The 25,038-nt window shown below is 46.7% G+C and overlaps 1 protein-coding gene across 1 annotated transcript; it reads right to left on the bottom strand.

Moving 5' to 3' along the window:
- Positions 1 to 86: 86 nt before the first annotated feature.
- Positions 87 to 23,839, bottom strand: ABCF3 (ATP binding cassette subfamily F member 3). Its single transcript, XM_053390731.1, has 21 exons — positions 23,699 to 23,839; positions 20,629 to 20,776; positions 20,251 to 20,330; positions 19,360 to 19,412; positions 18,870 to 18,967; positions 18,014 to 18,136; positions 13,414 to 13,680; positions 13,209 to 13,289; positions 11,827 to 11,886; positions 11,449 to 11,505; positions 11,152 to 11,174; positions 9,575 to 9,630; positions 9,193 to 9,393; positions 7,225 to 7,301; positions 6,136 to 6,180; positions 4,660 to 4,792; positions 4,169 to 4,257; positions 3,281 to 3,372; positions 2,032 to 2,164; positions 1,796 to 1,883; positions 87 to 1,400 (listed from the first exon to the last, which is right to left on the bottom strand). Exons 1-21 carry the CDS (start codon positions 23,772 to 23,774, stop codon positions 1,242 to 1,244), a joined length of 2,139 nt encoding a protein of 712 aa, XP_053246706.1. The 5' UTR covers positions 23,775 to 23,839; the 3' UTR covers positions 87 to 1,241.
- Positions 23,840 to 25,038: the final 1,199 nt, after the last annotated feature.

Consider the following 25,038-nt stretch of genomic DNA (forward strand, 5'->3'; position numbering starts at 1 on the left):
GTAGAGCAGGCTGTGAATAAAACAAAACCATAATAGGTGTTGAAATAAAGTTCCACATACTGAAAATAAGAAACAAAACTCCAAAATGCCAGAGAGATTCCATTTTATTTACAGAGCAACCTCAATGCTGATGATCAGGGCGTTGAAAATTTACCTTGCAACATAAAAAATCTCTCTCTTTTTAATTACCAAGACACAGTGTGTTAGCTGGGACAGAACGGAAGTTCTGCATGGAGTTTAGACCGTTAGAAGCTCAGAGACCGGACAGATGTGTGGACCATTCATTTGAGCAGCTTAGCTACCATTTGCCAATCTAGTGTCCAGCATATGTTTTGGGAATATAGCCAGGATTGTAGTCCAAAACATCTGCAGGGCACCAGCTTGGCAAAGGCTGGCTTATACCAAAGCCCCAACAACAGAACTGCCAAGACCACCAACCACCTTCTGGCAGACAGTGGGGTCAACTGTTGTGTTTCCACCCCAGAAGAACTCTCGCCTTATCCCTACCCATTTCCAAGATCGCAGCCCAGAGTGAAGACGGGGAGGAGAGACACCCCCCTCCCTGCCTTCCACCCTACAAAAGCATCACCTGCACAGGATAGAAAGGGGAACTGAAGGCTAAGCCATGAAGAGAGAAATGCTTTCCTAAGAGGATCTGAATTGTGTGTTTGACAGTTAGAAGAAGAGGCAGGACCTCTTTACTGCGGAATGGTGGGGGGAGAAGGAAGACCCCCCCCAACCATTTCTATGGCAAATTTAGAGTTCCACCCTTTTTCCTGGAGCAGCTACTCAATGTGCAACATTTAGCAGCATTTTACACACGCACAAACCACCTGATTGCTCACTGAACATGACAGCATCAGGTTCAATTCTACCAAGGAGACAGGTGGAGAGAGAGAAGGGATTGCTTGCAGCAGGTACCTCCCCTCCTCCTGTCCAATAAAGCAGCACTGGGCACTCCCCACCTCTCTCTCTGCCATCCTTTGGTCCCTGCCCAGCAGAGACTTGGCACAGATCCAGCAGCAAAACGGGCAACTCTGGTCGCTTTCCTCCTCCTGCAATCCCCAGCAGGTGCTGGCTTCTGGGGCGGGGTGGGGTGTTGGAAGGGTTAACCCAACAGGCACAACTAATGTTCACACGATGTAGGCGAAGCCCCTGCTGTACCATCAGGTTATGATGGGGGTTGCTGGGCGGCTTACTCCGCTCCCAAACAGCTGACGCACACAGTCTGGGCACCTGCTTTATAGAAAGCCCTCCTTCCGAAACTGCTCTTGCAGGATGTCTCTGTACTCGTCAAAGCCTCCCTCAATGCGCTGCACAGTGCCATTTCCACACACCCACAGCTCCTGGCACACCAACCGGATGAAACGCTCATCATGGGAAACGAGAATCAGACCACCCTGGAACAAGGACAAAGAAACTTCAGACTTAAAGCATGCTGTACCAGCCTCAGCTCTCCCAGCCATTCTCCTGCTAGCTTCAGGTGCTAACCTGGGGCTCCTGTTATCTCTGCAGATTTTGCAACATATTTTAAATCTTGCAAGCTCCTTTTTGGAGAGCCAGTTTTGGCTGAAATGTGGGATATAGTTGTAATAAAAAGAGACTCCCTTATCGCAGAGGAACAGGGCAGCAAAGCTGCTCAGCTCTGTTCATAGTACAATTTAAATGGCGTAGAACAGCCTTTACCAACCAGATGTTTTGGACTACAACTCCCATCAGTCCCCAGCAGCACGGCTGGACAGGAAGTAAGTGTTTCTGCACAGAGACTCCAACAGCTACTTGGAGGAAGATTTACCCGGAAATTGTTGAGCGCTTTGGCCAGGGCCTCAATGGTCTCCATGTCAAGGTGGTTCGTCGGCTCATCCAGAATGTAGAAGTTGGGGCTGGAAGGAAAAGGAAAAAGCAATGAATGTAGCACTGGGTTGGAAATCCCTGAAGCGAGCCACAAAGGCACTTCCTTCCTGTGTAATGATTGAGGTCATTATAAAAGAAAACAGAGGTGGGGGGGCATACTCATCTGAGCATAGTTACCAAGGCATGGTCATCTGAGCAAAAGCCACTCTGCTTTTCTGGCCTCCAGACAGGCTGGCAACAGGACGAACTGCTAACTCGCCAGAGACTCCATAGCACCCCAGCTGATGGCGGTACTCCTCCTCTGTCTTTCCTGGAACCCAAATACCGAAAGGTGTCAAAATTCATGAAGCAGCTGCCACTTACCAGCATGTTAGCAGAACAGAACCTCTCATTGCTAATGAGTACCCATTGCTGGGGAGCAGCTACAGAAGAGGGCCTGTTTATGGGACTCCCACCCAGAGGCATCTGGTTGGACACAGTGAAAAGCAGGTTGCTGGACTAGATGATCCTACTCAGCAGGCTTCTTATATTCTTGAGACCACCACAGCACTGCTGCTCTGCCAGGATTGGTGAGACCACGGTAGCCTAGTAAAACAGTGATCTTAGCACTGGATTAGAGAAGTGGTGTGGCATTCATGGCACACAAATTCACAGAAAGAACCATGCGTTAACTGGATTTAACAGCTAAGAAGAGAGGCCCCAGATTACTAGGATAGGGATGGCAGGTTAGCTTGACAGTCTCTTTTGGTTACGGAGCAAAGTGGATTCTTGAGTGGCTGACCTCAGGAGGACAGTGGGAAAATTATTATTTGTTATTATTAATTCAATCTATTGCCTGCACTTGAACATCAGGGCCCAGGGAAGGTTCCAACAATTTCAATATTAAAAACAGTCTGAAACAAATTAGTCACAGGAATAAGGTCCTGAAAACATAGACCTTGGGCCTCAAAGGTCAGGGTAGAGGAGTGTTTCTGCCTGACATAGAAACTACATTTTATTATGTTTCTATATTCTGTTGGAAGCCGCACAGAGTGCCCCCCTTGCAGAGAAGTCACATAGGCTTTAAATGCTAATGTGAGCACCTTGAATTGGGTTTGGAAACTATCTGGTAACAGATGACACTTGGGGCTTCCTGATCTGGTGAGTTACACAATATGCACTTGAACGAATAGAGAGAGTAATACATTGTTAAGCTCCTAACTCAAGCTAGATATGGTATAAAGCACATATATGTGTCTATGTGAAATACTGGGGTGGGGAGGATGAACTGCTTGTAGATCACCAATAAAGCATAAGTTTTCCTAGAGGCTGGATAGCTGAAGGCCAGGAAGGTATATTTCTTCTCTCCCAAATCTGGCTATATTGCACCCATCCTTATTTTTGTCATGTGTCACCAACTAACTCCACAGGAATCCCTACAGCTTACCTGGAAATTTCTTTGCTAGTAGCTCTGTGGCACTGATGTTGAGATCCAGCTGATCCACATGGTGCTGGCTAAAATAGCCAATCTTAAGGTTCCTGCCAAGCCAGAGCGAGGAGAGAGAATGTGTTATTACAGGAAGCAATTATGCAGCAACAACCTCCCATTTCTGAAACCACCTAAGTGAAGGAACAATGTTCTTCTTCCACTATGTACAAAAATGCTGCTGCCTGACCCTGAGGAGAGAGTATAAAAGCACAAATGGACTGTTTCTCCTTCAGCTACCAAAGGAGATCCATTTTCCACAATTCCCCCCATGCCCAAGGCAAATGATCTCTTACTGAATCTATTTGAATCAGTATGCTGAAATAGTTAGTGGAAAGTAGGTTTCATATATTAATTCCCACATATCACTCCAGTTCCTAAATCATTTGGATTTATTTCTCTTCCAATAAAGAGTCAATGTAATGAATGAAAGGGAGGAATCATACAAGACATTAAAGAGAAAAGGGGTTTAAGGTGGATGATGAGAAGCTTTGCCAAGTACAGAAAATTGGACTCTTGGGCTCTGATAGCTCCTCAAATGTATTGAGTTCTTATCAAGAACTATCTACCACATTTCCAAAGGCTCCTCGCCCACCACAAGGATGAGAAACTTGCTTCTTCCATTAATAAAAGCTTCAAAATCCCTATGCTCCACATTTCAGAATTTGCGGCATCTATGTTTTGCAGTTCATACCATCACTGAGATTCTGCTGGAGACAGAAAGCAACACAGAAGCACATACCCTGAATGCTTGGCAGGAATCTATGTTGTATTCACAACTCAGCTTTCTGTGGTTTGACCCATTCACCCCATAACACTATCAAGCCCCCTTATTTTTGCTGAAGCTACCTGTGAGCATGCCTAATTCCTTCAACAGGTGCCAGGTCTCCCATCATGATCTTCAACATTGTAGACTTGCCAGCTCCATTCTCCCCTACCTAGAGGAAACAATGAATGAATAAATGAATGAATGGACATCCTTCAGAACTCTGGGAGGGTTTCACCTGACAATGCCTATTAGCGGAAGCCCTATGCAAATATGCAACGGGGCTTTCTCCCATTTCCTTTTCCTGCACACCCCCTGGAATTGGCTCAGCGGGGTGTGTGTGTGTGTGTGTGTGTGTGTGTGTAGAGAGAACTTCTAGAACAGTGTGCCAGGAAGGGGGGTGGGGAGAGAAAAGAAAAGGGGATCATTCTGTCTGGCAAGCTGCAACCCTTGCGCAGATCGAACATTCATCATAACGCGAAATCAATTGTCTCCCTTTGTTTTAATTTTAATTGCCATTTCTCTGCTCAAAACTTCAATAGAGATAATCGAAAAAGAAAACCCCTCTCCATACCACACAGATGCGGGACTCCAGGTCGGCTGAGACTGAGAGGGAGCGAAAGATGTAGTTGTTGGGCTCATAGTAAAAGTCCACTTCATCCAGTTGCAAGATGGGAGGAGAAAACTTCTCAAAGCCATCTGGGAACCTGCAGGAAAGAGAAGGAAACTGAGCACAAAAGGAAGTAGCACAAACGAGAGTGGTGGGCGGCAGGGAAAACACTTCTGTAAGATTTTACTGAATTCTTAGCACTGTTCTGACCCTAATACTTAGCACTTACAGTACTTTCTGTGTTCAAAGCACCTCTCATACATTATTAGAGGTACAGTCTAATGGCATGTAACACATCCAATTTGCTGAAGCCAAGTAGGTCAGGGCCTAGATGGGAAATTGTCACTTTAAGTTACAAGGAATAAACCATTAGAAATAATCTTATTGCAATCCATACAATAACTCCCTAAGGCAGGTCTGTATTATTACCACCATGTAATAGATGCCGCGGGGAGTGGAGGCATACTGAACAAGATTCAAACTGGAGCCTTCTCAGTTTATAGCTCTATCTCTTTAGCCATCAGGCCATCCCAGTTTTTCAGGGCTGTTATGACAGTAGTGGTCAGGGACCATATCAGGAACACGAGCCACCACACCACGACATCTGAGGAAAATGGAAGTGTCCCTTCCAATTCTATAATTCTATATCTGTGAGGCAGCAGTGTGAAAAAGATGAATTCTCTATAGACCCGGACACTGTGTCATTGGGTCATTGGCAATGGAAGTCCACTGCAGGAGCTTCTAAGTGCAGAACAGGAAATGCCATGCAGAGAATCTGCACTCTCTAAAGAGCCTGTTACCACACTTGCATCCAGGCCACTTTTTAAAAAGCCCTTTCACAGAACCCTCTGCAGAAGGTGCTTGAGGTATGAATCAGTCTGAAGCCCCCAGGAAAATGAAGAACCAAAGTGAGAAACTCAAACCAATCTGTGGACATGAGATTTTTTGGAGCAGGAAAAGAAGAGGAAGGAGAACATCTTCCCCATATGTTATGGTATTGCATCCCAACCAGGTTTCAACTCGATTCGAAGTATGGAGAAGCCTTTCCAACTTGGTGCTCTCCAAAAGTCAGTGAACTCCAGTTCCCATCAGCTCCAACCAGCATGGCCACTGGTTAGGAACGATGGAAGTTGTAGTCCAAAACATCTGCAGGCGGCACCAGGTTGGGGAAGGCAGGTCTCTTCACTTTCCATTTGTAGTATGCAACACAGTATGCTGCCCCATGCAAGTTCCTAAACCAGCTGATTAAGAAGTTCTTGAACACACAAAGGTATCCAAGACCAACCAACTCTCGACTTAGCGGTCATGAAGTGAGGAGTTTATCAAGACCAAGAAGGTCAAGAAAAGAATGGTTCTGGCTCACAAGGCAGAGAGCTTCCGGCTCTCCTACACCCTCTTCTGTAAAAGTCAGCTGTCTCATTTATGTGAAGAGCCACTTACTTCATTATCACTTCAGAGTCTTTGTCCACAGGTTTCAATTTTGGCCTAAGAGACAAAAGAAGGTCAGACCCATTGCAACAAAAGAGGACACAGCAATTTAGAAGCAGGCAAGGCCTCATTCACACCAGAGCACCTCCTATGGAAAGAGCCATCCTCTACTGCAGACTCATCAGAATCAGTGAAAGCAGACTGCCCCCATCCTCTTCAAGTCAAAGTTCTCCTAACTACTTGAGCAAGAGCATCTAAGCCAGCCTTGCTCAACCTGGTGCTCTCCATATGTTGTTGAATGATCACTCCAGTCATCCTTGGCCATTGACTATGCTGGCTGGGGCTGATGGGGGCCCAATAACATCTGGCAAGGCTGGTCTATGAGTTCAAAGACAGCAAAGCATGGGGGACCACCTGTGGCCTTGACTCAGTTTGGAAAGCACTGTAGATTCCCAGTAACAACCTGTTTTCTCTGTTAATAACAAGAGTGGGGAACCTTTGGCCCCCCTGATGTTGTTGAACTACAACTCCCACTAGCCCTAGCAAGCATGGTCAATGACCAGGGATGATGGCACATTTGGAGAGCAAAAGATTCACCTCACTTGGTTTATAATAAGGCAGGAATGCTGGCCTGGATTCATTAAGTTCAACACAGTAATATATTTTTTGGGGGGTGGGGAATTCTTACACTTCCAATCTATATACAAATTGCAAAGATTCCAAAAAGAAAATCTTGTCCAAGGAACTTTGATATCTTGGTGACTTTGTGGGCCCTGCACTTCCAGGCCTCTGTTATCACCCCAGTCAATTTATTTTGCTTATTGATATTGATATAGATATAGATATATGGATATATATTTAAATATTTTATACCACCTTCTTGCCCTAACAGCAATCTGCAGAGCCTACAATTACTCATTCACTTATTCATTAACACCATCTTTGTGCCACCCCATAACTTAAGAAAACAAAACTCTTTGCAACCCCAAAGTTAAAAGGCAGTTGTCTATCTCCAGGTAGAACTGTGCAATGCAAATATGGGCCAATATGATTGTGCACCCCTGACAAATAATGCTCAATCCAACTGTTGTGGATACTCACAGCTTCTCCAGAAGTTTGAGTTTGCTCTGCACTTGAGACGCCCGGTTTGCATTATAGCGAAATCTATCAATAAAGACCTTAAAGGGAGAGAGAGAAGGGAAGATCAGAGTCTTTCAGGTAGGAGAAGCCCCATGCAGAGTCTCAGTCATAAGACCATGGCTCATTTGTGGACCCTAGCCACTGTTATTTCTACAGGTGCATCCTGGTGATTTTAATCAGGACGTACTTTCAAAAATGCATTGCCCTGGATGGCACCCTCTGCAATGCAATGAGGCCTAAGAAGTAGGTCAAATTGCTTTCTTGCAGGTGCCACTGAAGTAATACGGGGGCCCTCAGGGTATAGTGGGGGTTGGACCTGAGGAACAGAGCACATTCTGTGTACTCATAGGCATATCATTCAAAACCCACTCACATGTTTCTCATTCCAGTTTACACAGAAGATTGTAAGCCTGTGGGCCGTACCTAGTGAAGTCTCAGAAACATTGGCAAGTCGGGGTGGAAATGGGTTCCAGTGGTCTTCCTCCATCTCACCCCAGTTCTCAACATCTCACCTCTGTGACCCCAGACCTTGCAAAAAAAGGTTTCAAATGCTTTGCAGGGGAAACTGATCTTTGAAGCAGAATCACACAAAATGTACACATGGGAAGGTAATCGGCGTGGAGTCATTGCACACAGGACGTTGTCTTTCTCGTCAACGATCTTCTATTTATTTTAGGCTGTCACACGATTAAAATGTGTGAGCTGATTAACCATATGAATTTTAACCAATTCACTGTGCATTGATTTACATGCTAAAAGGGGGGGGGGCACGACACATCCTTTGGTTTAAGTGATGTGCACGTGTCACAGCAGGACATCAACTGAGGCATGGAATGCTAACACAGAACCCAGAGGTGCACGGGCACCATAGGGCCTTCCCTGCTGCTCACAGGGTTGCAACCACACATACTCCTGAGATTTGAAGGGAGGCATTACAGCTGAGGAGTTAACTTGAAAAAAAGTGAACATTCCCCCAAGCCTAATTGCTGTTAGGAAAGGGAGAATATGGCTTGGGGGTGGGGTAGTTGTGGTGCACATATGGTTTCTCTGATCTGCAAATGTGCCCACAGACCCATAAAGGTCGGCAATCCCTGTTTTGAGGCATCCTGCCCTTTTTTAAAAAAGCAGTGCTTGCCATCTGCAGCTTTTATAAATATTAAGTATTGTAACATTGCATCTAGAAAAAAAATTAAAATCTACTGACTGATTTATAGTGAAGATTTGAATAATAAAAAAGAACTGATTAAATCTGCTGTGCATTCCTAATTTGATTAGGTGCAGAGAAAACTAACAGCCCTCACCTAAACTCACTAACCCAGGTATGAGTGAAGTACTGTGTACTGAATGCTGAAATCCACATGCAAAGAAAAAGGGTAGAGAATTGTGCTGGGCACAGGATTTGGCCTCTTGAGAATCTAATGCTTCTTTCTTTTTTAAAAGCAAGTTTCTAATCTGTAGGGCTGCAGAGGCGCGCTTGAAAGTCTGTATGCAACGGCTGCTGAAATCTCAGAAGTCATAGGCATGTGGCCAAATTCAGTGGGTAGGGGTGGGTGGGGCTTCATTCACCCCTCCAGCTTCTTATTTATCCCCGTGGCCAGGAATTCCAGAATAAATTACGCAAAATAATTTGGAAAGCACAGTACAAATTATGTGAAAAGCAATTTTGCACAATGTCAACATAGGTCAAAAATTTCACTTTTACTGGAGACAGAAACTGTGGTGGTCTATCAGCCTCAGCCAGAGAATGAGCAGTGGTCAGGGAGGATGGGGATGGGAGTCTAGCAATATCTAGATGGCTTTAGGATCTCCACCCTAAGCTCAAGAGATGGGTCTACATGAATCTACATGACTTCCCTCTGACAGGCTCTTAATATTGACCCACTCAGCGAGGCTATATCCCTAAACCCTGATCTGCTCCCCGAACCATACCTGGATGTGCTCTCGATACTGTTGCTGAGCCTCATACTCGCGCTGCTGGTTCTTCAACCGCTCTTCTTTGATCTTGACGAAGTTCTCAAAATCGCCACGATAGCTGTCGAGCCGCTGCGAGTGGAGGTGGATGATGTCAGTGGCCACGGCGTTCAGGAAGTTCCGGTCGTGGGACACAACCAGGATGGTTGACTGCCATGTCTGGAAGAGCCAGCAACCAAGAGGCAACCTCAGCAGTGTGAAAATTTCAGACAGATCAAGGAGAACCTAATCTATTTCTCACCATAGCCGCTTCCCACTTTTCATCAAAATGCTAACGGAAACAAACCAAAGCAAACCAGAAGCACAATCTGGAAAAATATTCTTTTAGCTTCCAACAGACCTGCAAATAGTTCTCCAGCCAGATGATAGCCTTCACATCCAACATGTTGGTCGGCTCTGGAAGTGAACAAAAATCAAGTTTGTTGGCAAGGGACTTAGCAGTTAAGAAATTATTTCAATTAAAAAGCACCCGTTCTCCAAACAGGAGGGAAGTTCTTTGACAAAGTGATGATGTAACTTTGTGGTACAGCATATGCTGTGCAATTAAGCATCCTGGGTTCAGTCCCCCAAGAAAGCATCTTAAGTACCCCAAGAACTGGAGGGAAAACATCCTGGATATCTGCTAACCAACAGTAGCGATGGTAGGAAATTAGCTGGGCCATTGAACTGAAGGTGCCATCAATTAAATTTCCCTTGAGAGGACTTGGTAGAGAGGTTTCACTTGTATTTTGGGTCTGATTACAGACAACTGTGCTAGACCCATAATTCAAAGGGTCACACATCTCTCTTAGGACTGGCAAGTGTCCGCATACAATGCAAAGGCTGTGAACTTGAACAACTAAAAAACAACAACAAACTCCTAGAAATTCCAAAATACCAAACACATTTCTAGGACCAAAAGAGGGTCTTTTTATCAACCTGTTAGATCCCAGAGGACCTAAGTAGATCTGCTGGGGATAGATGGACGTGCTTTGCTGGAAAAGAGTTGGACTAAACAGTAATTTGGTCTTCTCCTGTTTTATGGGTCAACAGAGACCACCACTTACAATCTTCTGAACAGGCTATGCTCCACTTTGGGGCAAAGATCTAGGAGCTTATATCACATTCCATGAATTTTTCAGACTGTGCAGCAACTATGAGCTCACCCTCCCTATAGCACAGACTTGTACGATGGTACAAGGTCTACATGGCTTTGCCCCACAATCTATTAATATATTTCACTGAACTGCCAATATCATCTAACCAGTTAAAACTAATGTGCATTAATAAACTTTGAGTGCTTATTAAAATGGAGGGACACTTTTTATATATGTTTAGAACACAGAACCAAACAGAAACATGGTGCCAGTTGATCTGGATTGGATCAATTGTGTCATGGTCCTCTTGCTCTGGACTGGATTAATTCAGAGCAAGAGGACCAGGACTCAATTTAGATCTTCCTTCAATCTTGCTCTTTTAGCCTTCAAATTATGGTTAGAAAGCCAACTTCAAACCATAGCTTCAAGCAATCATTTTGAGGCGACCTGTTTGCTTCATTTACCACTGCAAGTTTACCACTGTAAACTTTGGCAAGATCAACTTGGAAATGAACAACAGAACCCCAACAGTTGAGGGTCAAAAAGCTAAAGGTAAAGGACCCCTGACAGTTAAGTCCAGTCGCGAACGACTCTGGGGTTGCGGCGCTCATCGCGCTTTACAGGCCGAGGGAGCCGGCGTTTGTCCACAGACAGTTTTTTCCAGGTCATGTGGCCAGCATAACTAAGCCACTTCTGGCGCAACGGAACACCGAAACCAGAGCAGCGCATGGAAACGCTGTTTATTGAGGGTAGCAGCACATGGAACATTGCATTTCACATTTGGAGAATACTGTGTAGTATGCACTTTCTTCTCCCCCATTTGCCTCCAGACAATACTTACCATCAAGCAGGAGGAGGTCAGGCCTGAGAACACCAGAACCGACAGGACAAGGAGAAAGGGATGGAGAAAGCAAGAAAGAGAGGCAGACAATCAATATTAAGGCTCAGTTTGAAGGCTACTATGAAGTTGTTTTGAAAGCATTTTATCTTACAACGTGGGATGGCATAAGCCAACAATGACTATCCCATCCAACTTCAGCTGTTTTTGTTTAGATGTCTTATATTTGCTGTGTTGACAATTCCCACTCAGCCCAGGAGTTTGTACCATTCAAGAACACAGCACATCAACAAGACATACCTGGCAAAAAGGGCACGAGCTAAAGCCAGCCTCATTCTCCAACCACCTGAAAACTCTCTGGAAAGAAGGAACATACATCAGATTCCCTGTGCCAGGTGGGCACCCATCAGCCTACAGATACAGCAGGCAGCCTTATGGTTCTCAACAATACAAGGTGGAAACTAGAGGCATCCCAGCTCAATCTATTGTCTCTCTACCCACATCCCCTGCCCAAATTGTAATGTGAAGCAAGTGATTACCAAGCTTTCCATCACCTGGTATGTACACCTCACCCACAAAAACCACCTGACCTGCTAAGGTAGAAAGGAGGAAAAGCTAGGACTCCCAACAGCTCAGATCATAGCAGGAAAAAGTCAAGCTCTGGTAGAGATCACTTACTTGGTTGTCTGTTGCTGCATCTTTGCACTGAATCCCAGCCCAGCAAGAATGACAGATGCTCTGAAAAGTGGCACGGGGGGTGGGAGGGAGAAGATAAAGAATTGAATGAAGTCAGTAAGTTGGGGGACAAAGTATTTCCCATGAAGAGAAACTGTTCTGCAGTTCCAATTGGCTGAAAGATCTATATGTCGCTCCGAACGCACTCAAGACTGTTAACGAGAAATTTAAAGGCACAACACCCATCCGAGATGCAGTGCTGGAGTTTACTCAAATGTAAACAGACAGAGAAAGAAAGGAAGATCAGCTGCAAGCTTCACACCAAAATATTACCTTTACCAGCTCAAGCTGAATGTGATAATCAGTTGTGCAGTTCTCCTACCCAAGCAGTTTTAACAGACATCTGCCTCAGAAGCTGCCAGTCCAATTGGCAGAATTTATTTATTTCCTGACATTTAAACCCAACCTTCCTTCTGCAGTGGAACCCCAAGATTGTGCACTTGTGGTTCCCACATAGGCACACCCTGGGAACTGTTTCAACTCCCCATTTCCTTTAAAGTAAATGTAATTCTTTTAATGATTATACAGTAATCAGTACTGCAGAGATACAATCCCTGGCCCTCTGAGCAAGACTCCAACATGCAGTTGGAGAACAGAAAAGTTGGAGAGGTGTTCCAGCTTGCCCTTGAATCTGACCCCTGCACCCTTTCTGTAACATACTAATATCCTGCTTCAATTACATCCAAGGCCTAAATGCATGTCTTGAAGGGAGGGTGGAGGCACAGCTTGGAGAGTGGCTGGCATGCAACCTCTTCAGCCACCATCTCACCCCTCAGGCAAGAAGTGTGCCTCAGTGGGTGGCTGCTCAGGCATGGCTAGAAGAGTGGCTGGCACACAGCCTTCTCCTCCTCCCAGTCTCGCTTGGCCAAGTGGTTGGGCTTTGTGAGCAGCTAGCACATCCCTGTTGTACAAATTATGCCACTGCTGCTTCCCTGTGGCACGCCTGGCTGAGAAGTGCTTGGCTCTTTGTAAACAGGCAAAGACTTGAGCTGTTCGATTCCGCCAGAGCTGGAGACCAGCATGGGACACCAAGGGCAGATCATTGTCAATTTATGGGCAGATCAGCAAGGTCAGAAGCCAAATTCATGGTGTGTTCACCTCAGCCCTGAGGTTGTTGACAGGTGCCCCATCAAGCAACCTTCTGACACAAGCCCTGTCAAAAAGGACTCCACCTCCTAACTGAATTTGAAAGCCAGGGTTTGGAACACCATACATCCCAAATCCTGGCAGCCATTCAGAAAATTTCTCTCTTTGACATCTAATAGACAACTAAGCAAATGGCTGAAGATATGCATTTGCCACAACTAAAATGAGTGGCATCTTACCTTGCTGGGGCCTTGTCTGCCTCAATCTCTTCTAGCCTGGCATAGATTTCTGACAGTCGAGCGCCTTCAGTGCCTTCTCCCCTGAAGCAGGACATAAGAATAACGCGTCAGTTTTGTGGGTTTTAAGAGAAGGTCTGTTTGGTACCAGAGGACGTTTATGTCTGAGCTAAGAAATTTGGGAAGGTAGCATCAAGACTAGGATTACCTTCCAGAATTGACTCGGGCTGTCAGCTCCTTCTCCTCCTTCAGCAGACTCTCGCGGGTGGTATCACACTCTAGCACGCTCTGCAGGGCTGGCGTATCATCCCCCGCCACTTCCTGCTCCACGTGGAGGATGCTGATGTGTGAGGGTATGCGCAAGTTACTGCTGGCAATCATCTTCAACAACGTCGTTTTGCCCAACCCGTTCCGGCCCACCAGGCCATACCGCCGGCCATATGCCAGGTTCAAGTCTGCACCAGTGAGGAGAACACTGAAAGGAGAGAACACACAGACCCTTATAACAGTCAGAGTTACTGGCCCATTGGAGTCTCTGCACAAGGCAGGTTGCTGTCCTCCCAAACTACAGAAAGCATGGGAAGCAGATGAGGCAGAGTGTCAACACCTTGTGGCCAGAGCTACAAGTAGGCTAGCTTAGGAAGCTCTCTCTCTCTCCCCACCCCCATTCGACTGCTTTGCTTTTAGTTTCTGCTCACAAGTAGCATAAATCCAGCCATCACACCACCCAGCGCTGGACTTCCTTCTGCCTCCAACTACAGAGGCAGAGCTTAGCCATCACAGCTAATAATAATAATAATAATAATAATAATAATAATAATAAATTTTATTTATATCCCGCCCTCCCCAGCCGAAGCCGGGCTCAGGGCGGCTAACAACACTAAAATAGTGCAACATTATAAAAACATTATAAAAATTAATTAAAATCAAAATTGATGGCAACCATAAACTAAAGTTTTGTAAAGATTGCCAAAGGAGGGAGTCAGGCTGCACCCTGACCAAAGGCCTGGTGGAACAGCTCTGTCTTGCAGGCCCTGCAGAAAGATGTCAAGTCCTGCAGGGTCCTTGTCTCTTGTGACAGAGCGTTCCACCGGATCGGAGCCGCAGCCGAAAACGCACTGGCTCTAGTTGAGGCCAGCCTAACCTCTCTGTGGCCTGGGACCTTCAAGATGTTTTTATTTGAAGACCGTAAGTTCCTCTGTGGGGCATACCAGGAGAGGCGGTCCCGTAGGTACGAGGGTCCTAGGCCGTATAGGGCTTTGAAGGTTAAAACCAGCACCTTAAACCTGATCCTGTACTCCACCGGGAGCCAGTGCAGCTGGTATAGCACCGGATGAATGTGATCTCGCAGCGAAGACCCCGTAAGGAGTCTCGCTGCGGCATTCTACACCCGCTGGAGTTTCTGGGTCAGTCTCAAGGGCAGCCCCACATAGAGCGAGTTACAATAATCCAGTCTGGAGGTGACCGTCGCGTGGATCACAGTGGCTAGGTCAGGGCGAGAGAGGTAAGGAGCCAACTGCTTAGCTTGGCGGAGATGAAAAAATGCCGCCTTTGTTATAGCTGCAATCTGCGCCTCCATGGAGAGGGAGGTATCGAAGATTACACCCAAACTCTTAACGGACGGTGCTGGCACTAATTGCACCCCCGCAAGAGATGGGAGTTGCCCCCTCAATCCCATATCGTCCCGTCCCAGCCAGAGGACCTCTGTCTTCGAAGGATTTAACTTCAACCGGCTCCCACGTAACCATCCAGCCACAGCTTCCAAGCATCTGATCAGTGTGTCTGGGGCCGAGTCAGGATGGCCATCCATCAACAGATAGAGTTGGGTGTCATCAGCATACTGATGGCAGCCCAGCCCAAAACTCCGGACAAGCTGGGCAAGGGGGCGCATAAAGATGTTAAAAAGCATCGGGGAGAGTATCGCACCCTGGGGCACTCCACACACCAAGAAGTGGTGGGATGACAATTCCCCCCCAAGCGCCACCCTCTGTCCCCGACCAGAGAGAAACGAGCGCAGCCATTGAAGGACTGTGCCCTGGATCCCCACGTCGGCAAGGCGGTGGTCCAGGAGTTCGAGATCGACCATGTCGAAGGCTGCTGACAGGTCTAGAAAAATCAGCAGCCCCGACCCGCCTCGATCCAGCTGCCTGCGGAGATCATCTGTTAGGGCGACCAGAGCCGTCTCGGTCCCATGACCAGCGCGGAAGCGGGACTGGAATGGATCAAGAGCCGATGTTTCATCCAGAAACCTACCAAGCTGTTCAGCAACCGCTCTCTCAATCACCTTACCCAGGAATGGAAGATTCGAAACCGGGCGGTAATTGGATAGATCTAAGGGATCTAATGATGTTTTCTTTAAAAGCGGGCGCACCACTGCTTCCTTCAGTTCCCCTGGGAATGTCCCGGTGCCAAGGGACAAATTGATGATATCCCCCAGGGGGGCCCGCACCTCGTCTGGACACGCTCTAATCAGCCAAGACGGGCACGGGTCGAGAGGACAAGTGGTGGGCTTTCCAGCTCGGAGGAGTCTGTCCACATCGGCTGGGGACATCCGGTCAAAGTGGTCCAATACTGGACCCGAGGACAGTCAAGGGGCCTCCAGTTCCTTTATTGTATCCAAATTGGCAGGGAGGTCATGGCAGAGCAACATGACCTTCTCCGCAAAAAAGCTCGCAAATGCCTCACAGCTGTGTGTCAAATTGTTATTTAAATTTGGCTGTCCTTCGAGGGACGTTAAAGACCGAATTATACTAAATAATTGCGCCGGGCGAGAGCTAGCGGATGCAATGGAGGCTGAGAAGTAGGACCTCTTAGCAGCCTTCACTGCCATCTTGTAGGTTTTCATAAAAACCCTATAAGATGTTCTTGAAGCTCCGTCACGGGTACACCGCCATACTCGCTCTAGCCGTCTTGAGGTCCCGCTTCATTTTCCAGAGCTCCTCGGTAAACCAGGGAGCCCGGTTTCTGCTGGGTCGCAGAGGGTGCTTAGGTGCGATCTCATTGATGGCTGCCAGGAGCTGGGTATTCCAGCCCTCAACAAGCTCAGTCAATGAGTCGCGAGGGGGAGAAAGGTCCCGCAAGGCTTGACGGAATCTATCAGGGTCCATCAGCCTCTGCGGGCGAGCCCAAATTGGCTCGCCACCTAAGCAGGGTGGGGGTGGAACGTCAATCCTGGCTTTCAGAGCGTAGTGATCAGACCATGGCACCTTCATCGAAGGAAACATGATCACATCTATACCGACGCCAAAGATCAAATCCAGCGTGTGGCCTGCTTGATGTGTGGGGCCCGAAACAAACTGGGAGAGCCCTAGTGTCGCCAGGAAAGACACCAGGTCCAGAGCCTGTGAGGAGAGAGTGGCATCAGCATGGATGTCGAAGTCCCCCAATACCAATAGGTTAGGGAACTCCAAGGCCCAGCTGGCCACTGCCTCCAGCAGGCCTGACAGGGTGGCTGCTGGTGCGCTAGGTGGCCGGTACACCAGCCAGACAGCCAAGCTCACCTTGGAGCCCCACACTAGGCCAACACATTCAATTCCGGGGATTGATGGCGATGGTAGAGCCCTGAAAGAACAATCTTCCCGGATTAATAATGCCACCCCTCCCCCCCAGCCCACAGTCCGCGACTGGTGGAGGACGGAGAAACCCGGGGGCACCATCTCTCGTAAGGTAACAGTATCCCCTTCGCGCACCCAGGTCTCCGTCACACAAGCCAGGTCAACCCCCTGCGAGATGAAGAAATCTCGCAGGGTGGCGGTTTTGTTGCCTATAGACCTGGCATTGCACAACACCAGTGACGGAGGTGAGTAATCCTTGCTCACCCTACCCTCGTCTCTCGGGATGGGACGCAGATTGGAAGGGGTACGAGCATATCCGTATCTCGATCCCCTTCACCTATGACATCTGCCCCCACCGCCATACCTCCCTCGCCCCTCCACAGTAGGAATCCCAAGCCTCATACTCGCCTCCATTTACAAAATATAAAAGCAAACAAACAAACAAAAAACAATTACACCAAAACAAAACCAATCCCCACCCCACTCATCAACCATCCCACCCCAACCCAAAATAAAACAAAACAAAATAAAAATACATGGATAAAAACCACCGTTTATGGTGGTACATAGTATTCTGTCAAACACCTCCTGGCCTCCTAACCTCCCAACAACTTCCAAACATACTATTTTATAAATGTGTACCTCACCCTTCAGTGTAAAACATTCCTGCAATAGCTAAAAGCCACAACATGCAAATAACACAACAGCAACAGAAGAGATAAAAGCAAGGAGAAACAGGAGCAGTAAAAGAGACTGAAGGCCTTGGAAAATAAAATGCTCTATGCCCAGCACAAAAGACACATCATAAAAGGTGCTAGATCATGCTCCCTGGGGAAAGCATTTCATAATTGGGGAGCCACAACCACAAAGGCCCTGTCCTCAGTTGCTGCCTGTCATTTTAGACAATGAGAGCACCCAGAGGAGAGCCTTCAAAGACTGCCCAAGTATACAGGCAGGCTGACAGACATCAAAATAGAAATTCCCCAGCTCTCAAGCCAGGTAGAGTTCTAACAGGATAACTGCCGGCACTTTGAATTGCAACAAGAAAAAGGCTGTTTCAGCATTACTAAGATGTTCAATGCTCAGTTCCAGTCATTGATCATGTTTTTTAAACTATAACTGCATACAGGCAGCCCCATGGACAAGCCTGGCAACAACCTGAGCACCACCTGCCATTTCAGAGTTTCCCATTCACAGCTGACAGGCATGTCTACCCCACAAACTCTGGGTGCCCATCAGCCTGCAAGCACTCACCGCTCACCGAAGGACACGTCGAAGTTCTCAATGCGTACATCGTAGGATTTGTTCTTGCCTGATGTCTCGAGACGAGTTTCCTTCTTGCTGGCTGCTTGGCTGGCAGATGCTTCTTCAAGCACCCTGACACCAGGCAAGAAACAAAAGGGACCATTAAAGCAGGGGAAGGCAAACATTTCTTCCCATTATTTGGAATGCCTCAGCCTCCCCAACATACTCCTTCCATGAAAACTTGATTCTTGTATGTAGGCTAGAACCCATCTCCCTGGCACAGTAGTTTTATATGTGGATAGGGAGAAGAATAGTTTCATTTGGTGGCCCTGAGACCTAGTATTTTGAGAGAGGGAAAACTCCCAAGGACCCTGAGGATGTAATTTTGTATTGAAAAGCAGTCAGCCAACTCCATCTTCCCCAAAGTCTCCTTGCCTCCTGGCACATCCATTGGTTCAGTATTTCTTCCACCCTGTGCATCAGTACTCTAGGCCAGGAGCAGAGAACCTCTGGCTCACCAGGCCTCCCCATTTGGCCCACAAGGCCATTTTGACCAAACCACGCTCAAACTAATAGCTGGGCGAAAAAGGGATCTGCAGATTGGTGGCACTTGCAAAGCCCTTAGTGAGGTACTTGTGGCTCCAACACACAGCGCTCTCTGAAAGCACCTTTGATTAGCCGAGTCTACCCAAAAAATACAAGGCAAGATAACAAGCTCTGGCAGCACAATTTTTGCACATGCCTACGACATCCAGCTCTAGGAATTTTGAAGTTTTTGCTGCCAGCCTCCTAGGAAGCTCCCGTGGGGTCTGAGAAGCAGGAAACATGCCCTCCCTGCTCAAGGTTGATAAGACTTTTCACTCACAATGGGCTTCCAGACTTCATAGAATCTCGGTCCTGCTTCTTAGTCTGCTTTGCTTTGAGGCGAGCCTCTGCTTTCTCCAGCTTCTTGGCATTCACTATCTGCAGTGCAAGTGAGGGAGAAAGAAGCAGCAAAGGTTGAGTCACTGGGATTAGGTTGCGCCCCCCCCCCAGCACAGTTATGCTACCTCCCATTCCACCCAACTGCAGCACACTGCAGAATGGAATATATGAACTGAAATGGAGTGGAGGGAGACAGAGGAAGCCAGGATGCAATATGCCAGTGGTAAGCAAGGTGGTGTCCTCCAAACGTTGAATTTCAATTCTCATCAGCCCAGGAAGCATGGCCAATGGTCAGGGATGATAGGAGCTGGAGAGACCATGTGGGCCACCCCTGATCTAGAGAGCAAAGGGGTCCTTGCTACCCTAACAATATAGCCTTAGCTGATTCAGCAACTTGAAGTCAACTGACCCTCCAGCTCTGGTTCGCTTACCGAGTTCTGATCTCTCTTCAACATCAGCCCTGGCAGCACATCCAAGCCAGAATCTGAAATCAAGCAAGAGAGCAGTGAAAATGCTGCTTACAAGAGCTTCAGCACCAATACAGTCTCTTCCTCCACTGTATCCTGCTTAATAAAGCACCGTAGTTGGTATTGTTGTTGCACTGTTGGCACCTGTCTGTCGAGAGACAATGGAGTGTGCCTTTGGCAGTAAAGTCAAACTGCTGTATTAGCAGAGCCACAGTGACCTCTCCCGGGTGGAAGTCTGGGCAGTGAGCATGGAGATCCTGGGCTTCCCAGTCTCACTGATGTGGTCCAAAGGAAAACAGAGCAATACATTTAAAACCAGTTTGGCTGCAGGAGCCAAATTTTACTGCAGCAAAGAGCTATAATAAGCTTAGGGGGCTTTAAAAAAAATAAATCAAAATTAAACAGAGGAAGAAGAAGAAGAGTTTGGATTTGATATCCCGCCTTTCACTCCCTTTAAGGAGTCTCAAAGCGGCTAACATTCTCCTTTCCCTTCCTCCCCCACAACAAACACTCTGTGAGGTGAGTGGGGCTGAGAGACTTCAAAGAAGTGTGACTGGCCCAAGGTCACCCAGTATGTGGAGGAGCGGAGACGCGAACCCGGTTCCCCAGATTATGAGACTACCGCTCTTAACCACTACACCACACTGGCTCTCACTGATCAACAACTACTATCCAATGACAGCTTAACAGAACCTCCGGATCTAAAGAGAGTATACCTGTTGCATGTGGACAGGGGAGGGGGGCAGGCAAACTACTGCCTTCATGCACCACTATCTAGGGATCGCTGTATGGATCCCTGGTCTGATCCAGTAGGGGAGCCCAGATGCAACAGGCCCTTCTGCCAGTGCTACTCACCATAATTGTCTGTGATCTTCGAAAGCTGAATGGGGGCATCCAGGAGCACCTGCCTGCTACCCTGGGAGTTTTCGCTGTCCCTGCCAGACACAAGATAATTAGCTAAGAGTCCCTAAAAAAAGTTTATCTCTCAGTCATTATTAACACTTCTCACAGAAACAGCCTCATACGATGAAAACAACAGTCACACAGTCCAATATCCTGCCCTCAAACCCTGGGAAAGCAATAGAAAAGGAAACATGCCTAAAACCAGGAGCTGCCAGAGCCCTGCAATCTCTGCATAATCTAGATCCCCACTGGCTGCTTTATTGCCATTTGTTTGGTCCCCTCTGCCTGCTCTCAGCTTCACCCACTCAGTATCAGTCAAAGGGAGCATACATATGGAGAGTGTTGTACATCCGCTGGCAGATAGCACGGATGTCCTCATCATCCTTCGAGTCTCTGGCCACATCTTGCAAGAGCTCCCCGACCGCTTCAAACAGATCATCCACTGACTCAAAGTCTGAGCTGCCGCTGTGCAGGACCCCTGTGAAAGAAATGCGAGGCATCGTTAATGCATGGCCAAGTCCCTTGCCGTTCCTTTGGGCTTAGTCAGCTACCAGTAAGAATAGGGCCAACATTCCAACCGGGTGCATAGTTTATACTTATTTTTAGTTTGCACCCAGCTCTGATATTTTATGTGAGTGGTTCATAAATCTTTTAAATAAATAATTAAACATTTACTTCACCTCTTGCATGACCGAAGAACCTTTGGTTGGATGACTTTCCCACACCATGCTGTCAGACAACAAAATTGTTGCTTGGGATACAAGGGGAGTTTCATGATCACTCATCTCAGAGAATCACAGAATTCTCAGGAATCTTTTGCCAAATGTGGGGCTCAAACCCATGAACCTGAGATTATGAGTCTCATGCTCTACGGACGGAGTTTTCCAGTGATAGGAAGAGAAAATTCCCAACCAACTGGGATATGAGTAAAATACTTACCTCTTCACCTTTTCATTGAAAATGCCTGAGGAAGGAGGCCTTACTGTCTTTAAGCTTCTCCCATCCTATCCTGCCTAGCCAGCGTTGCTGAGCTTCTCATAGATTATTATTTGGGGGAGAACAATTTTAGTTGAACATCATGGCCACAGAACTTACTCTTCATGACTTGAAAGGGGTAGAGAAAGAAGATAGCTGGGTATTGCAGAGTAAAGATTGCTTCCCTTAAATTTGTCTAGGTGGATATACACTTTTGCTGAATGGAAATCCTGAACCATTGACCCAAGACTCAAGTCTGTTAGTAAGCAGTAATTGAATTTATTAAGGTCATGGGTTTGAGCCCCACTCTGGGCCAAAGATTCCTGATTTGCATGGGGTTGGACTACATGATCCTAGTGGTCCCTTCCAACTCTACGATTCTATCATTCTATGATCCTTCCTGTGACACTGCTTGGGAAATGAAACCAAAGAAAAGTTACTTAATCCAGAGAGAAACAAGTGTGATCTTGACTATGTGGTTTGTAATGGGGGTGGGGTCAACCATGCGATTTATTCTTCCCTCATACAATGTTGCCCACACACCACACCTCAGTTTGTGAAGCAGCCTCTGGGCCTTGGCTGATCCATACCCTGTGATGGTTACCCAGAAAAATACCTTCCTAGACCTTGAAAGGAAAGGAGAAAGGAAGTAGGAGAACAAAGAACAGGCAAAATGTTTCATCATTCTGGAACTCTGAGTCCCGATCAGGGAAAGAATGGATTCAAGGCTTCAGAGATGAGGTGATGTTTCAAAGCTGCAACACTAGGCATACTTATGATCGCCAAAGAAGAAGACGATGACTTATCTGGATGTAAATCCAGTTGAAATCTATTGGGCTTATTTCCACATAAGCATGTTTAGGATCAGGGCTGAAACTGAAATAAATAAGAGTAAAGTTTGCTTCCCCTAAACATGTCTAGTTGGATAGAAATCCTGAACCACTGACCTAAGACTAAAGCCTGTTAATAAGCAGCCCACGATCTATTTCCTGCTCTGCCGAATTTTGCCTCTGGCCTGCCACACCACTGGTATGTGGCCCTTCGGTGCTTGCCTCAGGCTGAAAATGGTGAAGCTGGCAGATGAAGACTTTTTTGTTCAAACAGGCTTTTAGGAACTGACTGCTTTCAGTGAAAGGGCTGGTGCTGTACTGTTTTTAATTATGATAGTTTGCATGGTTCCAATAGATTTTTCCAAGCATATACATATATAACTTTTTAATATATATATGCATATATTACTTTACCATATATACTTTACTTGTATATATATTTTACTTCTAATAGTGTTGGTTTTTAAAATGATTTCCCCCTCATGGTTCTCGTTTATTGGTTCTCGTTTTTATATGCAAGCTGTCATGAGCCCCAAAGAAAAATAAATAAATAATGTACAGTATGCAATAATAATTTCTTGCCTGTCATTTAACAACAAGCCTGCCGTTACCTTTGGAGACCCCCTCAACCCCCCCATATTAACTCATTGAAATATATATATATCTGTCACTTGACTGGTTTCCAAAGAAGGTAGGTGGCGTTGCTGATTTGTTAAACTAGGTGGCTGACAGCCCCTCAGCCTGAACCACAAGTGTCTCTTTAGGCTCAAATTTGGGGAGAAGGTGCTTGATTCCTTGGAGTGCCCACTGAACCAAATAGGAGTTACTTCTGAGTAGGCAATGTACAGGAGGACTGAGCGGCAAAGGTTATTGGGATGCAGAAAGGAGGTTTTTAAAATTATTATTGAAAGAGAGATTTGCAAGGGGGTGGGCACGTTTTCTAAAGGATGTTTCCAGCTTTAAAAAGCCTTGTGGCGGTTTGAGCAATCATGTGACTACTGTATGTGTGTGTGAGTATATGTATGTATAGGTATGTATGTATATGTATAGACACACATATGTCTGGATATTGATATGCACACGTGTATGTATGTATATATGAGAATGAAATACAGTGTACGATATCTGGGTGTCATTACCTGGGACCTTCGTTCCAGATAACACAAACACACACACACCCCCCATGGGTGTAGCCAAGGGGGTGGTGGCAGAGGGGGGCACTTGTCCTCCCCCATCAAGAAAAACAATAGAAATAACTAATTGACCAGTTACGCCGGTTGTGCCCCCCCACGAAGTCCTTCCCCCCCCAAAGTCCTGGCTACGCCCATGACACACACCCGCATGGGGGCCTCGCATCCTACCCAGCCGACATGAGGGGAGGCCAGAGTCGAAAGAGGAGCGGAGGGCCAAAGACCCGCTTCGCTTCCTCGCCGCCCGCTGCCCGCCTTCCCTCGGCATGGCCACCTCAGCCTTGCGGAGGGAAGCCGGGGACAGCCACGCTGAGGGAGCCCGGCTGGTCTCGGCTGTGCTGAGGAGAAAGACGCCGCGCGCCCCGCACCCCAGGCCCCCCCGCTTCGCCCTCGCCTCAGCCTCACCGGTCACGTAATCGAACATCTCCCCGTCGAGTTCCGGGAACTCCCTCCGCAGGATCTCGGCGCAGGAGGCCGCCATCGCCGCCCGGCCTCTGGGCCTTCCTCGGAGCCCGGATGCAGCCTTCGGACTCCGAGGCCGACGCCGCGGTGGTCGATGGGAAAGGTAGTCCATTCTTGGGAGGAAGGAGAGCAGCCGGGCGCAAAGGACGCTGGGAAAGAGAAACGGCCGTTTGTCGTGCATGACCTACCGCCTCAGGAACTGAGATTCCTACGTTGCAGGGGGTTGGACTAGATGGCCCTCGAGACCCTTCCAACTCTACAACGATTCTATGATTCTGTTTTCTCCTTTCTGAATGGGTAGCTCTTCTACAATGAAAGCAAACCCTTTGGGGGGCGGGGTGTAAAGAAGGAAGTGTGTGATTTTAATTCAGAAGAGTCAGCTTTTGGAAGATTAGGAAATATTGCTCTAATAACACTGCATGCGAGGTAAGGCAAACAACAAAATTAGCAACCCCTATGGTTCACTGAACGATACTCCCAATATGTACTGTTTTAATATGAATAAGTACGTTTTGGCATATTCCATTTAGGCCACCAGATGGCAGCAACAGCCTGAATTTGATAAGGTACGTTGGTTGTCCTGTACAACTCTTCGTGACCCCCTGGACCAGAGCACGCCAGGCACTCCTGTCTTCCACTGCCTCCTGCAGTTTCGTCAAATTCATGTTGCTAGTTTGTTTGTTTTTTAAATAAAATATTTATTAACGTTTTTAAAGGTACAAAAAGAAAAATCAAGGAAAACATCATTTTAAACAAAAAAAAATGAAATACAAAAAAGAAAGGTCAAAAAAGAACAAAGAATTAAAATCCCTTAAACAAAAAGAAAAATCAAGAAAAAATACAGCAAATCTTCCCATTTGTTTTCTTTCATTAGCTTATTTCCCTGACCTCACACCTCCCTTTTTTTGTATTCTAAGTCAGTTATCCATTTCAGCAAATCCTTTCCCTCTTTTCAAATTTTTGTCCTGTAAATTTATTTCGAGGTTTCTTGCCCTGCCAGACAAATCTAGAGATATCTCGCTGCCACTTCTTGAAACACTCCATTTTATCTAATATTTGCAATGTTTGAAACAAAAACAACATCATTGGCAATACATTCATCTTTATCGCAGCAATTCGGCCTAGCAATGATAACTTCAGGTTTACCATATTTCTAAATCCTTTTTCACTTCCATCCAACATTTTTCATAATTATCCTTAAACAGATTCACATTCTTGGCAGTCATGTTAACCCCTAGGTATTTCACTTTCTTAACCAGTGTTAACCCTGTCTCCTTCTGAAA

Source organism: Podarcis raffonei, chromosome 5, assembly GCF_027172205.1.
Source record: "Podarcis raffonei isolate rPodRaf1 chromosome 5, rPodRaf1.pri, whole genome shotgun sequence".
Classification (NCBI taxonomy): domain Eukaryota; kingdom Metazoa; phylum Chordata; class Lepidosauria; order Squamata; family Lacertidae; genus Podarcis; species Podarcis raffonei.

Coding starts and splice junctions, on each gene's coding strand:
- ABCF3 (XM_053390731.1), bottom strand. CDS start 23,774: ATGGCGGCCTCCTGCGCCGAGATCCTGCGGAGGGAGTTCCCGGAACTC. Junction 11,887..13,208: donor GCAGACAAGGCCCCAGCAAG/GTAAGATGCCAC, acceptor GCCACTTTTCAG/AGCATCTGTCATTCTTGCTG. Junction 1,884..2,031: donor GCTCAGATGACCATGCCTTG/GTAACTATGCTC, acceptor TTTTCCTTCCAG/CCCCAACTTCTACATTCTGG.